The sequence below is a fragment of the Panthera leo genome, chromosome C1 (genome assembly GCF_018350215.1).
Source record: "Panthera leo isolate Ple1 chromosome C1, P.leo_Ple1_pat1.1, whole genome shotgun sequence".
NCBI lineage: Eukaryota > Metazoa > Chordata > Mammalia > Carnivora > Felidae > Panthera > Panthera leo.
This window is the reverse complement of record NC_056686.1, coordinates 82,931,645-82,959,105: the sequence shown is the minus strand read 5'-3', so window position 1 is coordinate 82,959,105 and position 27,461 is coordinate 82,931,645. Positions and strand designations below refer to the sequence as shown.

Here is a 27,461-nt window from a genome sequence, read left to right as displayed (position 1 = left end):
GATATAAATTTTAAGAACGGATGAAAGTATGAATAAACTTTCTGGAAAGTGGGAGAATGAAAGTAAAAAGAAATTATAGTAGGATTGTTAGGCAAGTTTGTTTTCCAATTGAAATTTGTTAAGAAATTAACATGAATGTGATTGTGGATTCTTCTAGCCACTTTTAAAAAAATGTTTATTTATTTTAGAGAGAGAGAGAGAGAGAACAAGCGAGCAGGTGAGGGGCAGAGAGAGAAGGGGACAGAGGATCCAAAGCAGGCTCTGTGCTTACAGCAGAGAGCCTGATGTGAGGTTTGAACTCTCAAACCATGAGATAACAAATGGCCTGAGCTTAAGTCGGCTGCTTAACCAATTGAGCCACCCAAGCTCCCCTCTTCTAGCCACTTTTAACTGCTTGGGTTCAGACAAAGAGTAGTTAATTGGGTTAAGATTTACTTGGGCAATAACGTTGGTGTGAGAGAAGGAATAGAATTAAGGTGTTGTGAAGAAGTCATAGTGGTGGATCATGGAATCTAATGTGAAGGAAGTCAGGATAGGAAAATGAGTAGTGAGAATGCCAGATGTGATGTGCTCAATGGGTTCGTGGCCTCAATAAAGTCAAAGAGTTGTTGGAAGGTGGGAGAGTATGAAGGTGGAAGAGGTGAAGATTAGAGTGGTGTGTTTGAAATAAAGCTTTTGGAGATGGTGTGATAACTAATAATAAAAAGGTCAAGAATATAACCAGGAGAGAGGGTGTCTGTGGTGGTGTGGAAGGAAAAAAAATATTGGTGGTGAGATGGTTGAGTAAGGAGCAGATGCTGGATGGTCCAGGTGGCTGCTGAAGTCACCAAGATTGCTGTAAAGAACAGTGGGGTGTGAAACAGAGAACTTGATTTAAATTCTGAGTTTGGATAGAGGGTGGTGTGGTGACCAAGGAATTGATGGATAACAAGAGCACAGGTATAAGGAATAGAGCACAGAGGAAAGATGATGTGAAGATATATGAGGAAAGACAGCTATGTGATTACAAAGGGAGAGGTTAGAATAATGTCTCTCTAAGCCAAGGAATGAATGCTGGGGATTTCCAGCAAACACTGGAACCTTGAAGTGACAATGAAGGATTTTCCCCTATGGGTTTTAGAAGGCATATGGCTTGGTTGACACCTTGATTTCATACGTCTATCTTCCAGAACTGTAAGATAATATATTTCTGTTGTTTTAAGGTACCCGATTTGTGATACTTTTTTTTATGGCAGCCCTAGTAAGCAAATACAGATTTTGGTTTTCAATTGCAAAGAAGCTGTAATATTTGTGGAAGGGAAGAGAGGAAAGGAGGGAAGATAGTTCAGATGTAAGGATAGTAAGGCTGGTGATATCTAACATTTGTAAGAGAAGAGACCTTTATTACGTTCAAATTCATAGTTTAAGGAAGTAATTAGGGTTAAATGTCATATTTTAAAGAGTTCTAAATATGCTTTTTAAGTCCTAGTTCTGGCACTTTTTAGTTTTGTGAACTTAAGTTGATTTCCCCATCAATGAAATAGAGATCATGATTCTTTTCCTATCTACCTCATAGTGCTTTGTTTGGAACAAATGAATTGAGAATAAATGCAAATGTAAGCTGGTATTATCATAAAGTTGTTTAACTTATAGACATGTATGGTTCTTATTTGAAAGGAAAAGATGTTTATTATCAAATATGGCAAAGAACTACATAGATAATTTTTAAAATCCACAATAACATTGAATATATTTTTTCCAAAGCTTAGGTTACCATTTAATTTTGTAAGTAATTATTAAGTACTTGCTGTATCCTAGGCACTACATTAAGTATATGTGGGGACTGGCTAGAAAGATAAATGTGTCTCTCCTGAATGAGCTTATGATATCAGGATGGAAGATGAGGCAAATTCACAAATAACTATATATCAAGATAGAAAGTAAAGAGTGCTTTGGGGTGATGGTTCAGAATTATGGTGTTAGAATTAAAGTCTACATGTTGCAAATTCAGATTCATGAAGCTTAATGATTTACTTTTACAGTGTTATTTTGATATTATTTAATAAATAATAAAGAAACTCATGTAACTTTTGTTGCAGTCTCCTCCCACCTTCACTTTGATCTCTAGTAATTCAAGGACCAAAAATGAGTTAGGTGTCTCTCTTTAGAGACAGGAGGAGGAGGGCTGCTCTGGCTGAAATGGGTCAGGTGTAAGATAGGTGTAAGTATAGGGGCTCGTAGAGTTAGGTTAAAGAGGGATGAATGTGAGTCTGTGCACTCACAACATTTTTTTCCTCTTTTTCTTTACTTGTGAACATGTTTCCAGCCTTACAAAAATGCATCAGTTTCAGAAATGTTGAAACCAAGGGCATAGAAAGGTTAAACGGTTTGATTAGAGTCAGTAGTGAATTGGAAACTAAAAACTGTGAATATGAACCCAATTTTACATTGCTGTTTATTCAGACATTAAAATACATGACAAGAAAATGAGGAATCAAAGAAGTATGGGAATGGAAGTCCTTCAAATGTTACCTCATTTTTTCCCACTGTATGCATTCACAAAATTTCTCAATAAGATATTTTATAATGGATTCTTCAAGGAGTCCTTCACATGTGTAAATGAACTAAGGTATGAATGGCTTCTAATCCACAAACCAGATGGTTGCAGTGGAGGGAGCTGATGAGATATCATCAATCACTTCTCAATATGATGTCAACTGACCAGTTTTGACCTTTTCCAGGCTACTTTGACCTCTGACAGGACATATTATTTGTTGGAAAAATTAGGAAAAAGAAATAGGCACAATGGGCTAAAAGGCTAGAGTTGGTTTGGGGTATATATATATATATATATATATATAGTTTCTGTACATTTAGGTATGTGTTATAAACCTGATTCACTGAGGACATTTTACATTCTACTGTGTAACAATAATATCACTGTCAAGACAACCAGTTCATATTCGAGGATTAAAAATGTAATTAAAGGGTATATCTATGACTAATTCATATTAACTTAAATTAAACCTTGCCCCTTTTACATTTTTAGTGCCATACAATTTTGAATTAATTATGTCATGGCAAATACTTAGAGGTGCACATTGTAGAATCATAATTTGCAGTGCAGTGTTCAATACAAAGCAGTTTGTCTAGTTCTCAGTTAATCTGAAAATGAAATAAATCAAGAATCTGTGTAATTATGTAGTTTATCAATTTTAAAATAGTATACCTGTGTAAAAACCTATGGCTTAAGTATATTTGATAGTTTGATAACTTACTTTTCGGGTCAATTTTTCTGGGGGAAAATTAAATTACATTGACTAGTTATAAAAGTTCATATGTTCTTACTGAAGCTCACCAGTGTCTTTTAATATTCATGGAAACTACTTTAGATTGATAAGGAGTTTTGAATTCCTTCCATTATTATTAAGGTGTTATCACTGAAACATTATGATTAGCTTACCTGCCCGGTGAATCTTGTGGATCTCTGAATTATCCCATTGTTTTAATAATGGCATCTTTAAATGTTGTTTAATTTTTGTCAGTATAATGCAGTTTACTGCATAATAAATCAGTGTAATACGCAAAATAAAAAGAAAAAAATAAATTAAGAAGAGCTTTTAAGGAAAAGCAATGGTGCCCTTTACTATTCTTACCAGTGACACACTGGTAAACAACTAATTGGGAGTGAAGAGTAGGAAAGCCCTGATTCATAGTGTTTGCTAATTACCATGGGGTAAATATCTCCTCTGTGGCAGATTTTAAGCCCTGAAAATGTGGAGTTTGAAAGAGATATTAACTCTCAGCTCCCCAGAGCCCATTCGAGCTGGCTCTAGCACACCTTTGACTTCTCTGCACCCCTCCCCATCTTCTCCCAGCTCTTTTTTTTTTTTTTTTTTTTTTTTTTTTAGAGGCAACACTTGTAGCTATTTCTGTTTTTAATTCCTCTACTAGTGCAATTTCACTTTGTATTTATCAGATTTTTGGATGTTTTCCTTTTTGTGTTTGGCAATTTGCCTAGCAGTTTTGGAAAAGTACACTTATTTTTAAAAGGACACTTGAGGTTTAAATTTTAACGCACTAAGTGGATTTCTGGTTTCCTCTCTTGTAGTTTAATTTAAATGACCTAATAATGTGCTTGAAAGTGAAAACAATGAATTGTAAGCTACTACTAAGAAAAGTTTACCAAGGAATATTTTTAAAAAGATATAATTGATCCTAAACATATTGCTATGTTAATGATAGAATTAGTTTAATAAACATGAGACATTTCCACAGCCTTGCCTATGTTAGATATTACTTTACTAGACTAATATATTTTGCCTGTTTCAAGCTTCTGGTTGTAATGGAAGCTTTACTTTGGAATTGATGCACAAATTCTAAGAAACACCATTTAAATATTTTTTTAAGTTATCAAATGGTTCATCCAGTTCCATAATCTGTATTTTTAGGATGGTTAAATTAAGCTTTAATTAAAAAAAAATTTTTTTATTCTTTCCCATAAAAATATGTGATGTTCATTGTAACAAATTTTAAGGTAAAAGAAATCTGAGATACTGCATTCTTTGTGATATCATTAAACAAATTGTATCTAGTCCTTTGAGTTTTTATTTCACTTCATAGTAAATACTACAAGAGATCTGTTAATCATCTAGCCTTTGCTTCCTTAAATCTTAGTGTGTAAATAGCACAAATGTTGCTCAAAATCAATCCTGTTATGTAATTATGTAGCAAACTTGTTAATTTCCATCACAGAATGTCTTCCATTAAGTCAAATTATCTTCTATGCCAGCACAATAACCTTAATTACAGCCTAATATCTATCATCCTCGAGAAAAATGTTTATACCTTTGAACAAGTTTAAGTGCCAGTAAGGCTTATAGAAAGTATGGATCTATATAGTGATGGGAAGTGCCTTTTATCAAACACCTGGAAGTTATTACAGTTATTTAGATTGAAATAGGGAATAATAGCTGATTGTTTCCTAGTGGTATGCCCTATTTAAGGATAGTATTAAAAGGTAAATGGTTCTGTTTAGTATGCTTCTTTTACAAAATATTCTATGAATAAAGTAATAAAGAAATCTCACTAGAAGGTGAATGCTACTAATTTAATGAAATTATTACTCATTGCACAGCAATGTAATTCTGCTTAAAATTTATTTTCAGTATGAATCTGTAAAAGGACAGCTGAAGTGTAAGAAGCTTTGTATTGAAAGTGATGGTGATAATTTACTCATCTTGAGATTAAGAGTATTTTAATGCAATGGAAAACTTTTAATGCTTACAGAATTATTTCAAATATAGGGATTATGTAATCTTTCCTGTGGAAATAAAAGAAATCTAGCTTTATCCAATAAATCTGAAACACTGAACTTCTGAACTGTTATGCCTCTTTTAGATATGGTTTCCAACCAGAAGTAGGGTCAGAGGTGATGTGAACTAGTGGATAATTCAAAATATTTGAGAGTACCTTCATAGTAGCATTTGTATGAGTGTGGTGATGTAATGGAGTAAGGAGTCTGTCCTGATTTTTTTTTCAAAAATTTTTTTTTTAACGTTTTTATTTATTTTTGAGACAGAGAGAGACAGAGCATGAACAGGGGAGGGTCAGAGAGAGGGAGACACAGAATCTGAAACAGGCTCCAGGTTCTGAGCTGTCAGCACAGAGCCCGACGTGGGGCTCGAACTCACAGACCGTGAGATCGTGACCTGAGCCGAAGTCGGCCGCTTAACCGACTGAGCCACCCAGGCACCCTGGAGTCTGTCCTGATTTTTATTGCCCTTTATTTGGGTTGTGTTTTCCACTGTACTAGGTCTTTCCATAAAACGAGGTCCCTTATGGTCCCTTATGGTTCTAACACTCTAAGGAGGTGCAATTCAATTAATTGCAAGCATTCTTTACACTATGCCTCATACAAGGTGCTGAAGATACTGAGATGAGTCATAGCCAGTCACTATATACTCAAAGTCTAGTGGGGCAGACAGGCACACATACAGAAAATTTTAGACGGTGTGGATTTCATTTGGAATACATGATCTAATAACGTATGTGAAAACATTTTGTACATTGAAAGTGTCAAGCATATAATTTCTATTATAATGGCAGTAGTGTTACTTGGCATTTCTGAGATATAAACTGTATTTTTGGGACTAGAGCATCTGTGATTCCTTCACAATTAAGGAAGCTTTTCTGATAAGATGTCTGGACTTAAATCAAATCCAACAATTGAAAGACACTGAAACATGCTATATTTCACTGTCAATTTTTTTTAGCTTATATATCATTTGTAAATGCCATCAATATTTAAGTAATGTGCCAAAAAGAATTGAACCTTTTTTTTCAATTCTAGTTCAAGAGAACTAAGCTAGTTCTCTATCCCAACTTTTATTTTCTGTGATTACCGTTTATAGTCATCAGTTTTTCTTGTAATCTCCAAATTGTTGACCCGGGAGGTACATTTATTTTTCTGTCTATTCACAGCCTGTATTTATCGTCATCGAGTCCTGCTAGAGCTTTCTTAACAACATTTCTAAGATTTGCTTGTTTTTTTTTTCATTTAAATCAACAACACATAAGTATTGTGTATCAGGAAATTTGTTAGATGCTGTGGCTAATGGGTAGATGATAGACTTGTCTTTAAGTCTGATTTAATTCAGCTCTTGTTTACATTGTATCTGCCCAATGAAAAGCTTTTTTCAGTATTTACACTGAATATACAGCAGTCCTTAAGTTCTATACATTAAAATAAATATGAAGGTATTATTATTGTAGATAATACAATGGATTGTAAATCCTTAGAGGAAGTGCAGAGTAGTGATTAACAGTATAGAATCTGAAGCCAACATAGTGGGTTAGGATCTTCTTTAACCTTTTCATGATTTGGTTTCGCCTGTAAACTGCCAATAATAATACTAATGACGTCATAGGATTCTTGTGATGATCAACTTGAAAAACACTCAGAAAGGTGTCTGGCATACTGGAAGCCCTTGTTCAACATCAGCTATTATAAACAATCATCCAGTGCAAAAACGTTAGAAAAATGCATCTAAGTATTTTTGTTTTTTTAAATGAGACATTATACAATTTTGAGAAAAAGGAGTTAAACTGTATTCCTATTTGAAATATGCATAAGGCTGAGAACAAATCCTGAAGTTAAGTCAGAGAATATTGATAGAGATAGGTATATCTTGAGAGTACAGAAGTGTGTTATCTGCTACAGCCTGGTAGAAGGGGTTTAACACAGTCTCTTTGGGAGTGTGGATTGAAGGGAGAGAGTTGTATACAGGGGATAGTTATGGAAAGTTTCCAGAAAACAGTTAATAAAGGAACATCAGGTAAATTTTTATTCACATCATTGTGCCACATTGTAAAAAATTCATGTCAGTTAAAGTGGAGAAAGCTATTAGCGGTCAATCAATGGAGATTAAAATGAATCATTTTTTTTTCTATGCTGGCACAACAAAATTTCCATTGATCATTTTTTGAAATGAGTAATTTTTGGTTTAGGATTTTTGACATTTTGATGGATTTCAAGAAAAATACTAACTTATGCTGATGTGATTTCCCATTTGTCTTTTAAGTACATAAGCCAAATGCTTTCTTTATGACATTTACATACACTCTGGCTCGGAATATTTTCCCTTGTTGATTGGACTATCAGGGCTTCCCATACCTAGTTGGCTACTAGAATCACCTTGGACACTGTAAGAACCAGAATATGAGGCGTATTATAGGGAAAGTAGTAATGGAAGTGGCTTAAACAAGGCAGTAATTTATTTCTCGCTCATGTAAAGTCTAGAGAGATGTAGTATAGGGCATGCGACACCTTTTTCTTGTCAACAGGTTTCTTTTAATGTTTATTTTTATTTATTTTGAGAGAGGAAGAGAGCACACACAAATGGGAGAGGGACAGAGAGAGGGAGAGAGAGAAATTCCCCAGCAGGCTCTGTGCTATTGGCATGGAGCCTGGCATGGGGCTTGATCCCACAAACCATGAGGTCATGACCTGAGCTGAAGTCAAGAGTTGGTCACTTAACTGACTGAGCCACCCAGGCACCACTTTTCAACAGGTCTCTGTCTTTCTGTGCTGATATCCTCAAGTGTACCCCATTATTCAAGTTGGAAGTCAGAGCTCCAAAAGAAGGGAGGAAGGGAAAAAGAAGTGTGATCCTTCCTTTTAATGAGACTTCCCAAAAGACCCAGATGTCCAAATATATCTTACTGGCTGGCCCTTAGTTGAATATAAAAGTGAGTGGAGATATCACTTTGTTGCCATTTTGAGAACTTTTCTATAGTTTTTGTCAAACTTAACTTTTTTACAAAGTTAAGCTGTGTGGGAAGGAGTGGCCATTAAAATAAAGTACTTCTGTCTCTGCTTCCACTTCTGCTCAAGGTGAATTAATAGGGAATTGTTTTACATTTTGTTTCTGGGGTTCCCAGGACCAGTCTCAGCCTCACTGGCTCACTAGAAGTACTCAAAGAACTCAGAAGGTTTTATATTCATGGTTACAATTTATTACAGTGAAAGGATAGATTAAAGTCAAAGTCAACAAAGAGAAAAGGCACAGGTCAAAGTCTGGAGGGAATCAGACACAAACTTCCAGGTATTCTCTCTCGATGGAATTATATGAGACATGCTTAGTTCTCTCAGCAACAGTGTATGACACCATGGATGGAGTATTCCAGCCAGGACAGCTGACCCAAGCCTTAGTGTCTAGGGTTTTTATTTGGTGTTAGTTATGTAGGCATAGTGCTTCAAGCTTTAGACCACCAGAGAAAAATCAGATATTCATCATCAACCACACTGTTAGCTTAAACTTTCTAGTTAGCTGGTATAGCGTGGTTCAAGGCTTCAGGCATACCAACACTTTTGTCAGACAGAGTGTTGCTAAGAATGGGTCAAGAGCCACTTCTGAAATAGGCCTCTTTTGGGAATGTGCAGAATTTGAGCAACTCAGGCCTACTGCCTTAACCCTTTCCTGCACACATTTCTACCCGAAACAGTAAAACAAAATAAATGAAATATATTAGACAAAATTCAAGAGTATTTTTAGGACTACAAAAACATCCCCCACCCACGAAAGTGAAATCCACAATACTTGACATCCAATTAAAGATTACCAGCTATCTTTGAAAAGAAGTACACAATAAAACCCATAATCAGGATAAAAATCAATGAACTGAAACAAATTCAGAACTGACAAAATTGACACAGATGTTAGAATTATCAGGGGACGTTAAAACAGTTATTGTGATTGTATTCTGTACATTTAAAAAGTTAAATAGAGACACAGAAGGTAGAAGAGTCAAACTGAACTTTTAGAAATGGCAACTACAATGTCTAAGATTGAAAATACAGTGGATAAGATTCTAAATGGATTAGATATTATAGGAGGAAAGATAATTAAGTTGAAGACACAGAAATAGTAGCCATCTAAAATGAAACACAGAGAGAAAAAGAAAAGAGTTTTCGTGAGCTGTGGAACAACTTCAAGTGGTCTAATATACATATAAATGGAATCACCCAAGGAGAGGAGAGGTAGAGGGGTGGGAAGACAGAAGACACATTTGAAAAATAAATCCATAGGTCCAAGAAGACCAATGAAGCCAAAACAGAAGAAACATGAAGAAGACTACATTAAAGCACATCACAATCAAATCGCTCCAAGCCAGTGGTAAAGTAAAAAATATTTTGGGGCACCTGGGTGGCTCAGTCGGTTGGGCTTCTGACTTTGGCTCAGGTCATAATCTCACGTTAGGTGAGTTCGAGCCCAGCGTCAGGCTCTGTGCAGACAGCTCAGAGCCTGGAACCTGCTTTGGATTCTGTGTCTCCCTCTCTCCCTGCCCCTCCCCCACTTACACTCTATTTCTCTGTCTCTCAAAAATAAATAAACATTAAAAAAAATTTTTTTTTAATCTTCAAAACAACCAGAGGGGGGAAAAAAGGCACACTAGGTACAGAAGGACAAAAATGAATTCCTTTTTGGAAACAATGCAAGTGAGAAGATAACAGAGTAACATATTTGATGTACTAGAAAAAACAAAAGCAAAAACTCTCAACCTAGAATTCTATACCAATGAAATTAGTGTTCAAAAATAGAGGTGAAGAAAGACTTTCAGAATTTGAAAGACGTTACCAACATCAGTCCTGAAATGTAAGAAATGTTAAAGGAAGCCATGTCCTTCAGACGGGAGGAAAATGATACCAGGTAGAAATATGAGTTTACATCAAGGAATACGAAACTGCAAAAATGGTAACTACATGGATGAATGTATGATTTTTACTTATTTTTTAAATCTCATTAGAAGCCAATTGACTATTTAAACAAAAAATACATGTAGTGTGGAATTTTAACGTATGTAAAAGTAAAATGAAACATGGATAAAACTTGAAAACATTGTGCTAAGTGGAGAAATAAGAAAGGCCACATAGTGTAATTCTGTTTATGTGTCATGTCTGGAATAAGCGAATCCATAGCAAGAAAACACCCAATTAAATAGTGGGAAAAGTACCCAAATAGACATTTCTCAAAAGAAGATATATATGCTCAACATCTCTAATCACTAGTGAAATGCAAATAAAACCACATTGAGATATCACCTCACACCTATTAGGATGGCTATTATCAAAAAGACAAGGTAACAAATGATGGCAAACACGTGGAAAAAAGGGAAACTGCACACTGTTGGTGGGAATGTAAACTGGTACAGCCATTATGAAAGATTATGGATGTTCCTCAAAAAATTAAAAATAGAACTGCCATATGACTGAGAGACCCTAGATCTGGGTATATTTCTAAAGGATAGAAATCAGCATCTGAAGAGATACCTGCACACCCACATTCATTGCAGCACTATTTGTAACAGCCAAGATATAGAAACAATCCAAGTTCCATCAGTGGATGAATGGATAAAGAAAGACACACACACACACACACACACACACACACACACACACACACACACACACAGAGGAATATTTAGCCATAAAAAGAAGGAAATGCTATCATCTGAGACAACATGGATGAATCTGGAGGACATTATACTAAGTGAAATAATCCAGGCATAGAAAGACAAATAATACATGATGTCACTTATACCTTGGATCCAGAAAAGTCAAACTCATGGAAGTGGAGAGTAGAATGGTGATTTACAGGGGTTGGGGTGGAGAAAATGGAGAGATGATGGTCAAAGAGTACAAACCTTCATTTATACAGTATGAACAAGTTCTGGAGATCTAATATGTACAGCATGGTGATTTTAGTTGGTTAATACTCTATTGTATAGTTAAAATTTACTCTGAATAGATTTATAAATGTTCTCCCAACAAAAATGAAACAAAACAACAATAAACAAGCACAGTAGCTGTGAAGTGTTGGTTATGTTAATTAGCTTGATTGTGGTACTCATTTAATGATATACATGTATATAAAACACCACATTGTACATCTTAAAAATATAATTTTTATTTATCAATTATATCTCAGTAAACCTGGAAAAAGGGAATAGACAGATCTGTAGTGTCAAAAGTAGATTAATGGTTGCCTTGAAGCTGGGAGTTTGGGGAAAGTGGAAAGTGACTGCTAATGGCTATGAATTTTGTGGGGGCATTGATGAAAATTTATAATGATGACTGTGGCACAACTCTGAATATACTAAAAGCCATCGAATTGAACACTTTAAATGGGTAAATTGTGTGGTGAATTATATCTCAATAAAGGTATAAAAATTGAAAAAAGGCAGTAAACATGAAAAAAAATAAAATGTGTAAGGACATAAGCACAAAGAGAAGTACTGGGCAGTGTGATCATCATCAGAGACTTGGCAAGAGCATTTCCAGTGGTGACAGAAACAGAGATTTACTTGCAATGAAGACACAATGGGTGGCTGAACATTTCTCTCTTTGTTCCTCTTAGATTAGAAATATGCATGCATTCCTCTGTGAAGTGTTTTTGCCCTTTTCTTATTTATTAGCATTTTTTTTGTTTTCTTATTAATTTATGTAAGCCTTATATATACTAAAGAGACTAAAACTTTGTTGTATTTCTTTGATAAATTTGAGTGATACAGTTCAATGAGTGTTTGGAATTGGATTTCTGAATTAGGATAGGCAGTCAAATGTTAATATTTAAAGTCCATTCCAATTCAAATATACTAAATCCAGAAGCCCCAAAGTAGATGCAAAGAGTTAATTTTATTTATCCTTGGAAGGAAACCAGTTTAGGTCAAGTAGTATTTAATTATAAATGAAGATTAGTACAAGAGGCATCATTTCTTTATATCTTGCTTTAGGTTTAAATTTAAATTATTTAAAGTGAGATATTAATGCCTATAAGTTGGAATGCTCCTAGGTCATTTTTGTTAAAGAATTGAAATACAGTATCTTGATCTGACTTCATACTGAATATTTTCCGGTACCTAATACTGCTTTTTAAATGGAGACCATTCTCTGTAGGCACTCAAAGGGCATTAATTAAGAATATAAGATATCACTTGTTAATTTAGAGAACAAAAGTGGCTTAAATAGTAATTATGTACATTAATTTTATATTATTTAAAAATATTTAATATGCAAAATTGTGTCTAATAGAACTGTTTTTATTTCAGATATAGATTCAATTTCTCCTTCTTTTAAAAACTTTGCATTATAAAAACAGTATTTTTTACATATCATTAAAAATCCTTTCAAACATGATTTTTGGTAGGTATGTATGTCAAGCTATATACAGACACTGTAGGTATAGGTATACTTGACTGTAGACAGACTGTAATTTAACTTTTTCTGCTAGGTATTTTCTGGCTTTTTATTGTTGCAAAAAAAAGATCATACTTTCTCTTAATGGAGATTGCTTCAAGGATCTCCTTTTTATTTTAAAGATTACTAGATACACTTTTTTGAGGGGGGAGACAGAGGAAGAGGGAGAGAGAGAATCCCAAGCAACGTCCATGCTCAGATGGAGCCCAATACAGGGCTCTGTCTCATGACTGTGAGATCATAACCTGGGCCGAAATCAAGAGTCGGATGCTTAACTGCCTAGCCATCCAGGGTGCCCCACTACATATAAATTTTTAAAAACATAAGTCTTCCAAATATAGCCTTTCCTAGACTCACCTTCTGGGTTGAGCACCTTGCAGCACGAACGTACTCAAACCACTTTATTTTTATTTTGGTGTGTCTGCTGTCTCCAGTGGTCTGCAGCTTCTTTGTTGTAGGGACCATGTCTTTCACATGTTGGAAGTGTCTGTGTTGTATAATAAAATCCAAAATTTTGTCCTGAGAACATTTGAAGAGCAGAAAACAAGTAATTCATTTGTTTTCTTGTCAGAACTTGTTGCTGACTTTATATTACCGCAGATTTCAAGGTTCAGTCGAAAGTGTTTCACTGCTGCTTCAGCAAGTGAGTTGCATGATTAAACCCTTCAGTGAAAGTGAGGAAAACACTGACTTCCCATTTTGGAGAAGTTAATGATTATATGGCTTAAAATTTGTATAACTGCTGACAAGTACTGAATGGTGTTCTCTTTGTCCTCTGCAATAGAATGAACACTAAGAAGAAAACAGAATTCTATTTGATTTGGCAGCATTAAAGTCATTTTATTCTCCAGTGGAAGTTTCTTGCTGCTTTTTGGTGTTATTGTTCTGCTAGAAAAATTTTCCATTAACAGTGTTTTTATTGGCAAATTTTCACTGATGAAGTATGCTTGGTTTTGAGGACAGGGGGATATATAAAATATATCCTTGCTTTTGAGGGTTTTAGTAGCCAGTTTAATGGGAGAGGGCATATATGTATATATATATATATATATATATATATATATATATATGAACGATTACTTAATATATCATGTGTAGCAAATGAATGACATTAGTTTCTCTACAATTAGATTTGTGGATACAATCTAAATGGAGAGAGGGACAGTGCTTCTTTAATTTTGGAGGAAATATTTCATAGTTATAACTTAAAAGTTATCACTTAAACTAACATAAAGTGGGTGTATCCTACATCTAGAGAGTGATGCCAGCAGAGGTATGGATGTATATACACTCAATAAACAATGCATAGGTGAGGTGAAGATATGTTCAAGTAATAGGTGGGCATGAGGCTGTAATAGTAAGGCGATAGTTTTAATTTGTATTATGTATGTAATGGGGAGCCATTTAAACTTTGTGTGTGTGTGCACACACACATGCATTTATATGTGTATATGGGGACTGTCATATAGGAAAGAGAAGAAAGCACAGACTTGAGGTGAATAGTTCAATAAGGAGAGTACTGTTCTATTACAATCCAAGCATTCTGCAGTAAGGATCTGCAGTAGGTTGGAGAAATAGGAAATACAAAGGCAGCCCAGATGTGACTAACACTGACTGGCATTATGTGGGTTTAAGGAACAAAAGAAGTAGTTGTTATTGACTGACACAGTATGAAGACTATTTTACTAGAGAAGTGGTGGTATTGGCAGGAGTCAAATGGAGTTAAAAAGTTGAGGGGGTAGACAGTGCATTATTTGTGGTATTAAGGAATTGAGATAATGATAGAACATACAAGTGGACTATTTGGCATCCAGTGAAGTGGATGACTGTAGATCAAAGCAGAGATCTCAGGGTTTGGAATATAGATATAAAATTCAGCTCTAGAAAAGTAATCATTAGTGGAAGGCATTTAGTAGAGGTTCAAGAACCCTTAATTGTTGTCAGGAGGGGAAATGGAAGTTACAAAAGTAAAAAATAGTGAATAGAAAGAGTGGTATTCATACCATGATGTCAGGGACTAAAGCAGATGAGTTTCTGGATAGAAAAGTGAATTAACATAGTATTGAATACTCTGTAAAAATAATGGAGAATTAAGAATTAAACCAAGACCTTTAGGGGCACCTGGGTGGCTCAGTCGGTTAAGCATCCGACTTCGGCTCAGGCCATGATCTTGCACTCCGTGAGTTCTAGCCCCGCGTCGGGCTCTGTGCTCACAGCTCAGAGCCTGGAGCCTGCTTCATATTCTGTGTCTCCCTCTCTCTGACCCTCCCCTGTTCATGCTCTGTCTCTCCCTGTCTCCAAAATAAATAAACGTTAAAAAAAAAAAATTTAAACCAAGACCTTTAGCATAATAATAAGTGTTTTCACATGTTTCATTTTCTTGGTTATATTTCAACTTCCTAACTCACCATACACTCTGTTCCATTCTTACCCTTCTCAAAAGAAAATGTATCTTATGATGATCCTTCATTCTAAGAAATCCAAAAAATTCATAGATCATTTAAAAAATCATTTTAGTTCTTATTTTTGATATAAGTCACTTGGTAGTCCATATGTTCTCTTTTTGCTCTTATTCACGTGGATGAAGGGCAACTAGTCAATCTTTGATTTATTACTTTTTTGTGAACATGAAAATCATGGTACTTATTCAATTTAGTTAATTAAAAAAAAAAATCAAAACTCAGTTAGCCAAGACTCTATTTCCTTCTTTCTTCTTAAATTTTGTTTTCCAGCTTTTCTGTTTGCTGGCCAGTATTGCTTATCTTTGGCATGCAGGTATACACTTAACATCTCTTGAACTAAAATGACCCTTGGTCTTGTAAACACAGCTCTTTTGAAAGCAAGTGTATCTTATCCATAAATGTTAGTAGATTAAAGGTAAGTCATAGTAGTTTTCATATTAATTAAAAAGACTCTCTAAAGCTTATTTTACCTTGAGACCATTTTCTGTAAAGCAAGTTTGGGGATAAAATAATTGTTCTTGAATGAAAAAGCATAAATTCTAAAATATGAATTTTCATAAGTACCCAATGAACTGGTGAATTTTTTTTTCTTTTATGGTAATGTAATAATCCTTATCAATTTTGTCCCTTCTTAATATTTTCTTGGATTTATATATGTAGATTCATATATATATTCAGCTCTTGCCAGCACAAAATGGTATTTTAGCATGGATTTTCATAGTTATGTCTTTTTGAAATACTGTATTGGCTTTTATTTAAATATGTAGTGGATGGATATTTTGTAACATTATATTAAGTAAACAGTTTATGAATAAAGTAGTGAAATTTTTAAAGAAAATCACTGTAGTATAGGTTCTGATTTAAAAAAAATTTTTTTAGATGTTTGTTTTTGAGAGAGAGAGACAGAGTATGAGTGGGGGAGGGGCAGAGAGTGAGGGAGACATAGAATCTGAAGCGGGCTCCAGGCTCTGAGCTGTCAGCACAGAGCCTGGTGTAGTGCTTGAACTTGTGAACAGTGAGATCATGTAGGTTCTGATTTTTCAAAATATGTTTGATATCACAAGGTGTTTGCATATGATACCTTATTTTCTGTTTTTATAATGAAAATATATGGAGTATATAAATTAGTATATATATTATTAATGCTTTGATATTCCTATGGCTATTGTTAATTTCTTTGTTAATATTGTTTTTATTTTATCTTTAAAATTTAAGCAAGCCATAATATTCTGCTTTTGTTTATTCTGAAGTTTCTTCCATTTTTTAATTGAAGTATAGTTGACATATAATGTTACATTAGTTTCAAGTGTACAACAGTGATTCCACAATTCTATATGTTATCCTATGCTCAACATAAGTGAGCACATCATCTGTCACCATACAACACTATTACAATACCATTGACTCTATTCCCTATGCTGTACCTTTCATCCCGGTGGCTTAATTACTTCATAACTGGGAGCCTGTGCCTCCCACTCTCCTTCATCCATTTTGCCTATCAACCGCCCACCCCCAAGGTTTCTTCTTGACTAAATAAAAATGGAAACTCAATGTGGTACCATTTGCAATCTTAACATAAAGCTATTTTTTAAGTTAATGCCCAGTATTTACAACATTTGCACAGTTCCACAGACAGTAGAATTTTTTCCATGACAATTATGGACTAAATGTTTGTGTCCCCCTTAAATTTTGTGTGTTGAAGCCCTAACTTTCAGTTGATATTATTTGGAGATAGGGTCTTTAGGATGTAATTAGGTTAGATGGGGTCATGAGGGTGGGGCCCTCATAATGGGATTAGTACATTTGTAAGCAGAGACCCAAGAGAGATCTCTGTTTCTCTATGTCCTATGAAGACAAAGAGAGTAGGTGGCTCTCTGTGAGCCAGGAAGTGGTTTTTCACTAGTAACAGAATAGGTCAGCATTTTCTTGGAACTCCCAGCCACTAGAACTGTGAAAAAGAAATATCTGTTGTTCAAGCTACTCAGTCTATGAGATTGTTTTATAGCAGCCCAAGCTGACTTGTAGAATACAATGTCTATGTCAGAATTAGTCACCACCTTTGGTATGTTCTGTTTTATATTAGGAATTGTGAGATTAATATCAGATGTGTAAGTAATGGTTCTGTGTTTGAGTTCTCAGTCTTTTCTGAAAGACAGTAAAAAGACATTTATTCCATTTAGAGAACACTGAGGTGCCTCGTGTGTGGTGTGTATAAGTAAAGGAGAGTCACATACTGGGCCTTGCAAAGTCAGACAAGAACTTCATGTGGCTGACCTTCCTTTGTTGAGTAAGAGTGACATGATGAATGGGATGTTTTAAGATGTGTAAACTATTTTATTTGAGTTAACTGTTTGCTCAGTATAAATGAATCAAATTTCCCAGGCAATATGACTAGCATTCTGAAGAGGTTCATTCATTTCTAGTTGATGAGTTTTTTGATGTTATAAATTTATCACTTTTGGTTCAACCTTTCTCTGGAAGGAAATGTAATGGGAATTCACCTATAAACATATTGGGACAAAGGTCCATGAGTTATATACTGTTGTGTGTATTATAAAATGATATCTGCATTTCTGTTTATATGTAATGGATTTAAAACATCTGTATTTGAATTTCATGACCCTTCCATGCTGCCATTTTAATTTGTGAAGAGCATATTGCATTTTCAGGCAGTCTGTCTTTGAAATTGTGAGCTTAGGGAACAGATAAGTTCAGGACCAATGATTTGGTTTCACCTGGATACAGCTCCTATTTTTTTCTTACTCTCTCATTTATAGTTACCTTTTCACCTGTTGCCTTCATCTTTTTCTATATTCCTGTACTTAAAAAAATGATTCCCTTTTATATATTCAAAATTGGCAGTACAAGAGCATGCATATACATTGGTTGAGTGGAGCCTAAAATCTAGTTCTGTCATATACTGACGACAGGTAGTAAACACAGCATGCACCTTCTAGACTGTTTTATGTATCGTCTTATTTGACTCTCAAAACAACCCTGTGAAGAAGGTACATTACTAATCACCATTTTATTGTTGAAGAAGTAGAGGGATTGAGAGTTAAATAACCAGCAAAAATAGTAGAACTAAGGCCTAAGCCCAAATTTAACCTCAAACCCTATGCATATTGCTCAGCGAATACTTAATGGAATGAAAGTTGTAAGTTTTAGGACTGTCATAGACTCCTTTCTTCATTGATTATTAACTGCAGTGACTTAGACATTGTATATAAAAGGAAAATTGGCCTTTGTGTAGAGCTAGTAAAATGAACAACAAAAAAAGTTACTTGGAAAGATATTCCAACCTAAAAGAAATGTCAAGGTTGGCCAAAGAGCAGAGTGCATTAAAAAAATAATAATAAAAATATGAGAGTCCTTTACTAGGCCTGCTTAGCATGAATTTCTGAGGTTTTCAGAAGACTTCAGAGTAATCTTGAGTGTGGGAACAGGATGCAGAATGAAGCTGCATTCACTCCTCTTCTGCTCCCAACCCAGGATGAGACTGATCATAGCAGTTTTAAGCTTATCCAAGAACCAAGGACACCTTTGTAAATTCCTAAAGATACTTACTTAAACTCACCCTACACCATGACTAATTATGGACATTGGAAAGGGTGAGATAATTGGTTGAGATTGGGGCTTATAAGCAAGAGACTGGTAAGCAAGTAAGTAATGAAAAGTTCAGATCTTCATTGAGCAACATTTGTTAGATTGTGTCTAGACGAAGCAACAAATGCTCAACAAAAGCATTAATCAATAGATAATTCTGTTTTCCTGTTAGTTGAGAATATTTACTGGGGAAAAAAAGGAAGCACAATACAATGTTTTATTGAAATGAAGATATTTATGCCAGTTATGAAAAAGAGAAAAGCATGATTTTTTTACTTTTATTTATATTTATTTTTTATTTTTATCTGATGCAATGGGCAGTAGGAGACATCTTATGGAAGACTCAGGAAAAGCCATCAAAGACAAAATTTAAGCATAGTTTAAATAAGATAAAATCTAATTTACCAAGTTCAGCCTGTAAATCTGAAATGTCAGTATGTGTGTAACATGTTAATGGCTCAAAATTATAGTAATGACCAGGATTGAAGAGGAAACATTTGTTTATAATTTAAAATGCAAAGTGTGAGGGAAGCTTAATGATGCATTATGTTTAGATAACTGATACTGTGATATAAAACAAAGCCACATTTTTAGAAAGAGGACGTGTTGGCCAAGTGGCTTCTTACAGTTGTAATTCAAGCTCAAATAATACTGCTGTTTTGATATTTTTAAGCTAAGACTTAATACTTTTATTTGTGAAGTGAGGGCCTGTGACTGTAGTCCATCTGGGCTCCTCTTTGTGCCCTCTATAGGAGTAAAGAAAAAGTCTCTTCAGATGCATAATTCTAGTTTGTATGCAATGCTTCCCAGCATAGTGTTGATAGACAACACAGTGACAACACATAACCTTGCTTTGATCTCACATGTAAATCTGTCTTTGGATCATATTCTATCATTTCTTAAACTAAATGAAATAGTATAGTGAAATTTTCTTAAATTCTGTTTTTTTTGTTTTTAGTTTTTTTTTTTTTTTGTCTTGTTTTGTTTTTTGCCTTTAGAATCACTAGTACAGTTTTATTGTGTTACTAAAAATGATTGGAAAGACCAAAGGTCAGATCCTTTGTGTGGGAGAAAATCCCCCTTATAAGTAATATACCCCATATCTGAAAGGCATAGTAGGCCTCTTAAAATTCTGAATTTATGGGAGAGGGAGCCCTGTGACCTTGTTAGGATCTGTTTTTGATCATTTCTTAGGATGAATGCAATTTAGAACTCTCCTGGATTATTCTGCCAGCTATTCAGTTGTTGATGATATTGACTTTTAGTTTTAAAATGTCTTTGCTTTGGAAAATTGTTTTTAACAGCCTTCAACCACTTATATTTTGAATTTTTATGTTGTATCACTTTTCATTTGGGACATTAAGTCAAATTCTTGGTAACCATTCTCCACAATCCAATTTATTTTTACCCAAGATCCATTGAATTCAGCTCACTGCCTTTCTGTAAAAGGTTAACCCAATATGTCATGTTATGTTATACTTTCTACTCATGCTATATAAAAGAAAAGTTACTGTGATAAGCAGCCAATAAATTGCATTCAGAATGTTTATTCTTAAAAATTACATTACTATGCTGACATAGATAAACATAATCATTTATCACAATATGGATTGTGAAATAAGAACTAAAATAAATGGACCCATATTGCCTGTTACCCAGTGTTTTTTTTTTCTTTAAATGTTGGTCACAATAACTACCTTTAAAAAATGTCATCTTCTTATTTATCAGTTTGAATTAATGTATGAGATTAGTAATGGTTCAAGCTTGAATAACTACACAAAAAACCACATTTATTGTATAATAGGAAAGTATTTTCAACTTTTTTTGTATAGAAATGAGGTTATATTTTTAAATGTTGGCTCTTATTAATATGTTGTTTTGGCATTATTTCATCATAAGGAATAAACCATTTAAAACTCATAGCTCTATTTGGTGTTTGTTATCCAGAAGACAGAGACATCTAAATTGGTAAATTTTGAAGAAATCTCATGTTCATCATGTATAGGAATTACTAAAAATAATTTTCACTTATTTTGGGCTAATAAAGTAAGTCCCAGGGATGTTTAATAGAGTGAATACAGCACACAGTGAAACCTGCTGAATGTAGTATTTGGTGATTATTTATTTACTTACTTGATAGCAGCTTTATTGAGGTATAATTCACATACCACACAATTCACTCATACAAAGTATAGAATTCAAAAGCTGTTAGTGTATTGATAGTTGTGTTTCTATCACCACTGCCAATTTCATCAGCCCAGAAAGAAACCATGTACCCTTTGGCAGTCATTCCATTTCTCCTTAATCCTCCAACCCCTGGTAAGCACAGCCTACTTTCTGTCTCTATATATTTGCCTATTCTGGACATTATATATAAATGAAATCATATGATATGTGATATTTTGTAACTGGCTTCTTTCAGCATAATATTTATGTTCATCTATGTTGTTTGTGAATTTCCCCAATTTTTTCTGTTATTGATAAAAATTCCATTATGCTTGAAGAACTACTTCATATGATTTTAAAATTTATTGAGGCTTCTTTTATGGTTTAGCATATGATCTGTCCTAGAGAATGTTTTGGGTACATCTGAGAAGAGTGTGGATTCTGCTGTTCTTGGGTAGAGTATACCACAGATAAAGCTTTGTCTTTGTGTTGAATCTGATACCTGTGCCCTTTGGAAGGCAGATTCTGTTTACTTTTTTTCTTGTGTGGGTCACACAATCCTGTTTTTTTAACATCTTATAACTTTTTTTATTTATTAAAAATTGAACATTTTAGATAAAATATTGTATCAATTCTGGATAGTAGCCTTTCTCCCCTAAAATGGGGCTTATTGATGTTTGCTTATTTGTTTAGTGACTTGATGCACTATTTTAGGGAACTCTATTTCTCCCAAGACGTGAACCTCTGATTGTATTTGCATAAAGTGAAGTCTTGGGCGTATGCACAATAACTCTGGGATGCTAATGGTTTTATCAGGGCTTTATTTGCCTTTTCCCCTATTTTTTTTTAAAACTGCCCACCTCTGTTGGTATTACACCCAGCTCTTGGTTTCTACTGATTGCTGTCTGATTGCTCTATTATTTTTGACAATGTCCTGGAATGTAAATTACTGCACAGTATGAGTCAATTAAATTTGGGTGCCTTGCAGGAATAGTTTTTGAAGTGAGTCTTTGAGGTTTCTTGTGATCCTAGGGGAGCTGTTCTTAGCTATTTCTTTCCCTGGTTCTCTCTGGTAAACTGTCTGCCTTATGATTTAGTTTATTGCTCTCATGAAGCTATCACCCTCCTCTTAATTGTTTGCCATCAAACTATTTACTGTTTTTGAGAATAGCCATAGGCTTGAACTTCCCCACGTACTAATTCTAATAAAGTCAGTTGTTTTAGGGGGAGCTGCCTGTTCTTATGACTTGCCTCTTCCCCTGCAAAAAAAATCCCTGAGCCACAGCTACAGAGCTAGGGGTGGTTTAGTGGCTTGCTTTTCCCAGATTGACACTCCTGTGTTGTGAGCAGAGCACTGGTGTAGGCAGTACCTTCTGATCTCAGTTTGCTTCTCCTGGTATATTAACTCCAAACCTTGAATAAATTAAGGGTGATTAGTTCTCCATGTAATTGGCATGTTTGCTGCATGTGAGGTAGAACCTCTGCTCTATGAGTGGGGACTAGGTGAAGCAAGGGAGCTCCTGCCTTCTCAGCTGCACTCTCTGGAGTTTAGTTGCTGCATAGTGGGTTGGGGGGTGGGGGTGGGGGAATGAGAAATGCTAATAGTCTGCCCTTCTCTGGGAAATACCATACACTCAACTGGAAGCTGGGGGCAGATGGACCTTTGTGTTCTTGGTTGCACTCACCTGAGGTAGAATTTCTGTTTACTGAGCTGTGGCATGGTGGAGGGGTGGGCAGGCCATTCTTCAAATGCCATAGACCTTCACTGTTTTTACCAATTCTTAGTAGATTTTTCTTGAGCAAATGTTTCTTCATTTGCTATTTGACTTTCAGATGATTTCTGGAGACTTTGAAGGATTTTTATTTTTACTAATTTTTATCAGTTACATTTTGTTGGGGAATTGATCTAAAGAAGTCTTCGTGCTATCATTTTGGAAGACCTCTGGTGGTTTTCTTTTAAATACTCTCTTAAGACAGTACTTTGAAATTAATTCTTTATTGAGTTTTTCAGGTGACATTTAATTTATTTGCATACATAGTTAAAAAGGTTTTCTCTTCTGCTTTTGTATATCACAAAGTCACGGTAAAACATAGTCTTTTTTTGGGTAAATTTGAATGTAAGCTTAATACAGAGAAGAACTGAGTTCTAATTCAGTCCCTTTAGTATATTAATTGTGAGATCTCAAATAGGTTACTTAAGCACCTTGAATGTATTTGCTTATCCAAAATTTTGAAATAATAGTAGCTATTATTAAATTAAATTAGGTAATGCATGTGAAAGCAATTTGTAAATTCTAAAAACTTAAAATGGGGAGTGTTGTTATTACACGCTCAAATAAAATCTGCATCTTTTATGATTTCATTCTCATCTAAAAATACTATGTATAAAATTTATCTTAAAGAGTCTTCAGTATGGTTTATGTGATTTTTAAATCCTTCATATTGTGATCAATAAGTATTCTTATAAAATCAGTGAGTATATCACCTAGCAAATGATTACTTTAGATAAGCTTATGGTGGAATTACAATAGTAGAAGGAGAAAACAACATGTTCAGTATAAGTCTTTGGAGTGAGTGGTGAGTAATCTTAAAATAAAATTTTGATTTTTTTTATATGCCAACATAGATGTTTATATGTTGTTTATACTGTCTTCAGAGTATCCTGGCTCTAAATCCTCGAACACAAACTCATGCAGCGCTGCGTTCCACTTCAGCCAAGAAAGTAGACAAGAAACATTGGAAAAGAAATACTGATAAAAACTGCTCTGTAAGTACCACTGATAGATTGTTTCACATGGAAAATAATCTCATCCTATACATTGTAGAACAAGATTTTACATATACTTAGAAATACAATTAAATATGTGTAAAGTACAGCTGTAATTTTTTCATACTTTAGATATTTTTTATTTGAATAATCTCAAAAATGTTTTTAATTTTACTGCTTGAAAATCTATTGAAACAACTAAGAAATTATATGTTTAGTGTGGTGCCAAAATTTATTTTCTTAAAAATCCGTAAACCTTCTCTTAAAATTCTTTTGTAAAATCAAAAACACAAGGAACAATAAGTGTTGGTGAGGCTGTGGAGAAAAAGGAACTCTCTTACACTATTGGTGGAATGCAAACTGGTGCAGCCACTGTGGAAAATAGTATGGAGGTTTCTCAAAAAATTAAAAATAAAATTACTATATGATCCAGTAATTCCACTACTGGGTATTTACCCAAAGAATACAAAAACACTAATTTGAAAAGACACATGCACCCCTATGTTTGTTGCTGTATTATTTACAATAGTCAAACTATGGAAGCCCCCTTCCCCAGGTGTCCACTGATAGAGGAGTGGATAAAGATGATGTAGTATATATATCTATATCTATATCTATATATAGATATAGATATAGATATAGATATAGATATAGATATATATACACACATACACACACACACACACAATGGAATATAGAGAGTATAATGCTAAGCAAATAAGTCAGTCAGAGGAAGACAAAGGCCATGTGATCTCACTCATATGTGGAATTTAAGAAAACAAATAATCAAAAGAAGAAAAAAGAAGCACATTAAGAAACAGATTCTTAACTATAGAGAACAAATTGATGGTTACCACAGAGGAAGTGGGTGAGGGGAATGGATGAAATAGGTGTTGGGGATTTAAGAGTACAATTATTATGATGAAAAAAATTAAATTAAAATCCTTGAAAATTGTTTTGTGTAACAATAAAATGATACAGAAGAGTTTCCATATTACAGATATAATTTAGCTGAAGAAGAGTACACTGGCATATACAAGCTATTGTATGATGTGGTTTTGGGGACCATATGAGCAATATTTGGGGAATACTATAAACATTTAATATTTCCAAGTGAGGTACAGGAGAAAAATGTCTGAGATTACTGATTGCTGAAATGTTATTTAACTGATTCTATGAGGTTATCACAGGGCTGGCACTTTGAGGCCATAAATGGGGATTAAGTACAAACTCTAAGGCAATATTTAAAATACGACTTTAGGAGGCATACATTTTTAAAATTGGAAATCAATTTCCTTTTTACCCAATTTCCCAAAATTAGTTTCCCCCAAATGAGTTTTCTCAAATCATTTATTTAAACAATTATTTGTATTAGCTTATTTAACATTGGCTTCTTTGGTGCTTTGCTTATACTGTCTAATATAATGATTTTAGTTTATGTACTTCTTTCTTCCTTACATATGAACTCTTTGATGATGGAAATTGAGGGCATGTGCTCATTGTGTATGTATACATCTGATTCAAAAATTTTTGTCATTGGACATCCAGGAAAGGTTTTTGAATGAAAAGAAGAAATAGAAATACAAAGAAATGATGTGACTTGAGATGATTATGTAGCCACTTAATAGCAAAGCTGGGTTGGAGTTCAGTTTTCCTTGTACCAGTTTGGTGAATTTGCTTTCTAATATCATGAGGTCTCTGGAAGAAGACTAGTGTGGTCTAAATTATATCAAAGGATAGACTGACTCTAAGATCTTATATTACAGTATGAATAATTGCAGGGCACTGAAAAAAGAGTCATGTAAATTTCAAATGTAGAAAGCCCTTAAAGATTATCAAGTCTAAATCATTTTAAAGGTATGAGAACTTTGACCCTGATAAGTTAAATGACTTCTCTAGGGTCTCATTTATATATTATTAAACTATTTATGGTCAGAGTTTTATTTAGAAAGAGAGGCTTTCTTATCATTTTATTATTATTTTATGAAATTAGCATTTTATTCCAAAATGTTATCCTGTAAATTGAGTGTCTCATTTTATCAGATTTTTTAATAATTGGTAAAGATTCAGTGAGGTGGGTCTTCTCCATTAAATGTATTGGCACAAATTCTGAGAGAAGCAATTTGACAGTATCTTTGGCAATATTCATCAACACCTGTCTTAGTTTGCTAGGGCTGCCATAACCAAGTACCACTGACTGGGTGGCCTAAAGAACAGAAATTCTCAATGTTCTGGAGGCTAGGAATCTGAGATCAAGGTGTCAGCAGGGTTGTTTTCTTCTGAGTCCTCTCTCTTGGTTTTCCCTTGTGTCTTTGTTATAGTCTTCCCTCTGTGTGTGCCTGTATCCAAATTTCCTCTTATAATGACACTAATACTAGATTAGGGCCCCCTCTTAATGACCTCATTTTAATTCAGTCATCTCTGTAAAGACTGTCTCCAAATACAATTACATTCTCAGGTACTAGGGGTTAGGACTCTAGCATATAAATTTGTGGGGGATATGGTTCAGTCCATAACAATATTTTTAAATTATCAAACACTTACATCCAATAATTTATCTTGTAGTAAACTATCCTAAACAAAGAATTAGGAATGTAGATAAAGAATTAAGTAGAAAGAAGCTTTTTCCAACATTATTTATTTGGTAGAGAAAAATGTGGGGAAAACCCACTGAATTCCAAGCATTGAGTTGTGGTTAAATAAATCAGGGCAGATCCATTCAGCAGTAAGTTGTGCAATCATGGAAATTATTTTTAAAATAATTATCTGGAAAAATACTTACAATATATATTATAAGGAAAAGGCATGAAACATTATATTTAAGAATGATTGTGTGCACTTATACACACATATTCACCTAGACATATATTCACAAAGAAAAAAAGAAAATATAATGGAATGTTAATAGTGATTACCTTTGTTTTCTTTGCACTTTTGTATATTTCAAGTTTTATATAATCAAGTATTAGTAGAAAAATGAAAGCTTTAAATTCATGTTAAAATAATCTTAATCTATAAGATCAGATTTATTGCTCTGGATGTATACCATTTTGAAAATTCTATTTGACACACCTATATTAACAAAACACAGTGAAATTCATTCCCAAAGTGGAAATATGGAGCGAAGGTTTGAAAGTTATTCTCAGTGCAGTTAAAGAATGTGGCTCCTTTCCTTTTCATTATTGTTCTTATGTGTTTGCATGAAGAATTGATTAAAAGTATAACCAAAAGATTCTTTTCTTTTCTTCTTTTCTTTTCTTTTTTTATTATTTTAGAGAGAGAGAGTGAGGGGGGAGAGGGACAGAAGGAGAGAGAGAGAATCTTAAGCAGACTTCATGCTCAGTGTGGAGTTCAACATGGGGCTCCATCCCATGACCCTGAGTTCCCATGACCCTGAGGTCCCATGACCCTAAGCCAAAACCAAGAGTCAGATGCTCAACTGACTGCGCCACCCAGGCGCCCCTGATTTATTTTTTACTTTACAAATTTTCATATTTGTGTTTTATAGTCACTCCTCTAAATTCAAAAGCCTTATATGTATATAAACAAACATAAGACTTTGAAAGGTAGAGAGAAGACCAAGTAGCTAGAGAAATGGAACCTAAAGAATGAAATAGTGGTGAGTTCCTAGGGTTTTTCTTTTTCTGCATTTTTCCCAGTCTTGGGGGAGCACCTGGCTGGCATGAGAATCTTGATCTTGAGGTCATGAGTTCAAACCCCATAT

The 27,461-nt window shown here is 34.3% G+C and overlaps 1 protein-coding gene across 6 annotated transcripts in view; it reads left to right on the top strand.

The window, feature by feature from the left end:
• Window positions 1-27,461, top strand: part of DPYD (dihydropyrimidine dehydrogenase) — an 858,821-nt gene that overhangs the window by 17,782 nt on the left and 813,578 nt on the right. For all 6 annotated transcript variants that reach the window (XM_042952991.1, XM_042952985.1, XM_042952988.1 and 3 more), the window contains exon 2: window positions 23,627-23,737. In XM_042952991.1, the coding sequence (XP_042808925.1) occupies window positions 23,627-23,737 (111 nt within the window). The remainder of the gene's footprint in view (window positions 1-23,626; window positions 23,738-27,461) is intronic.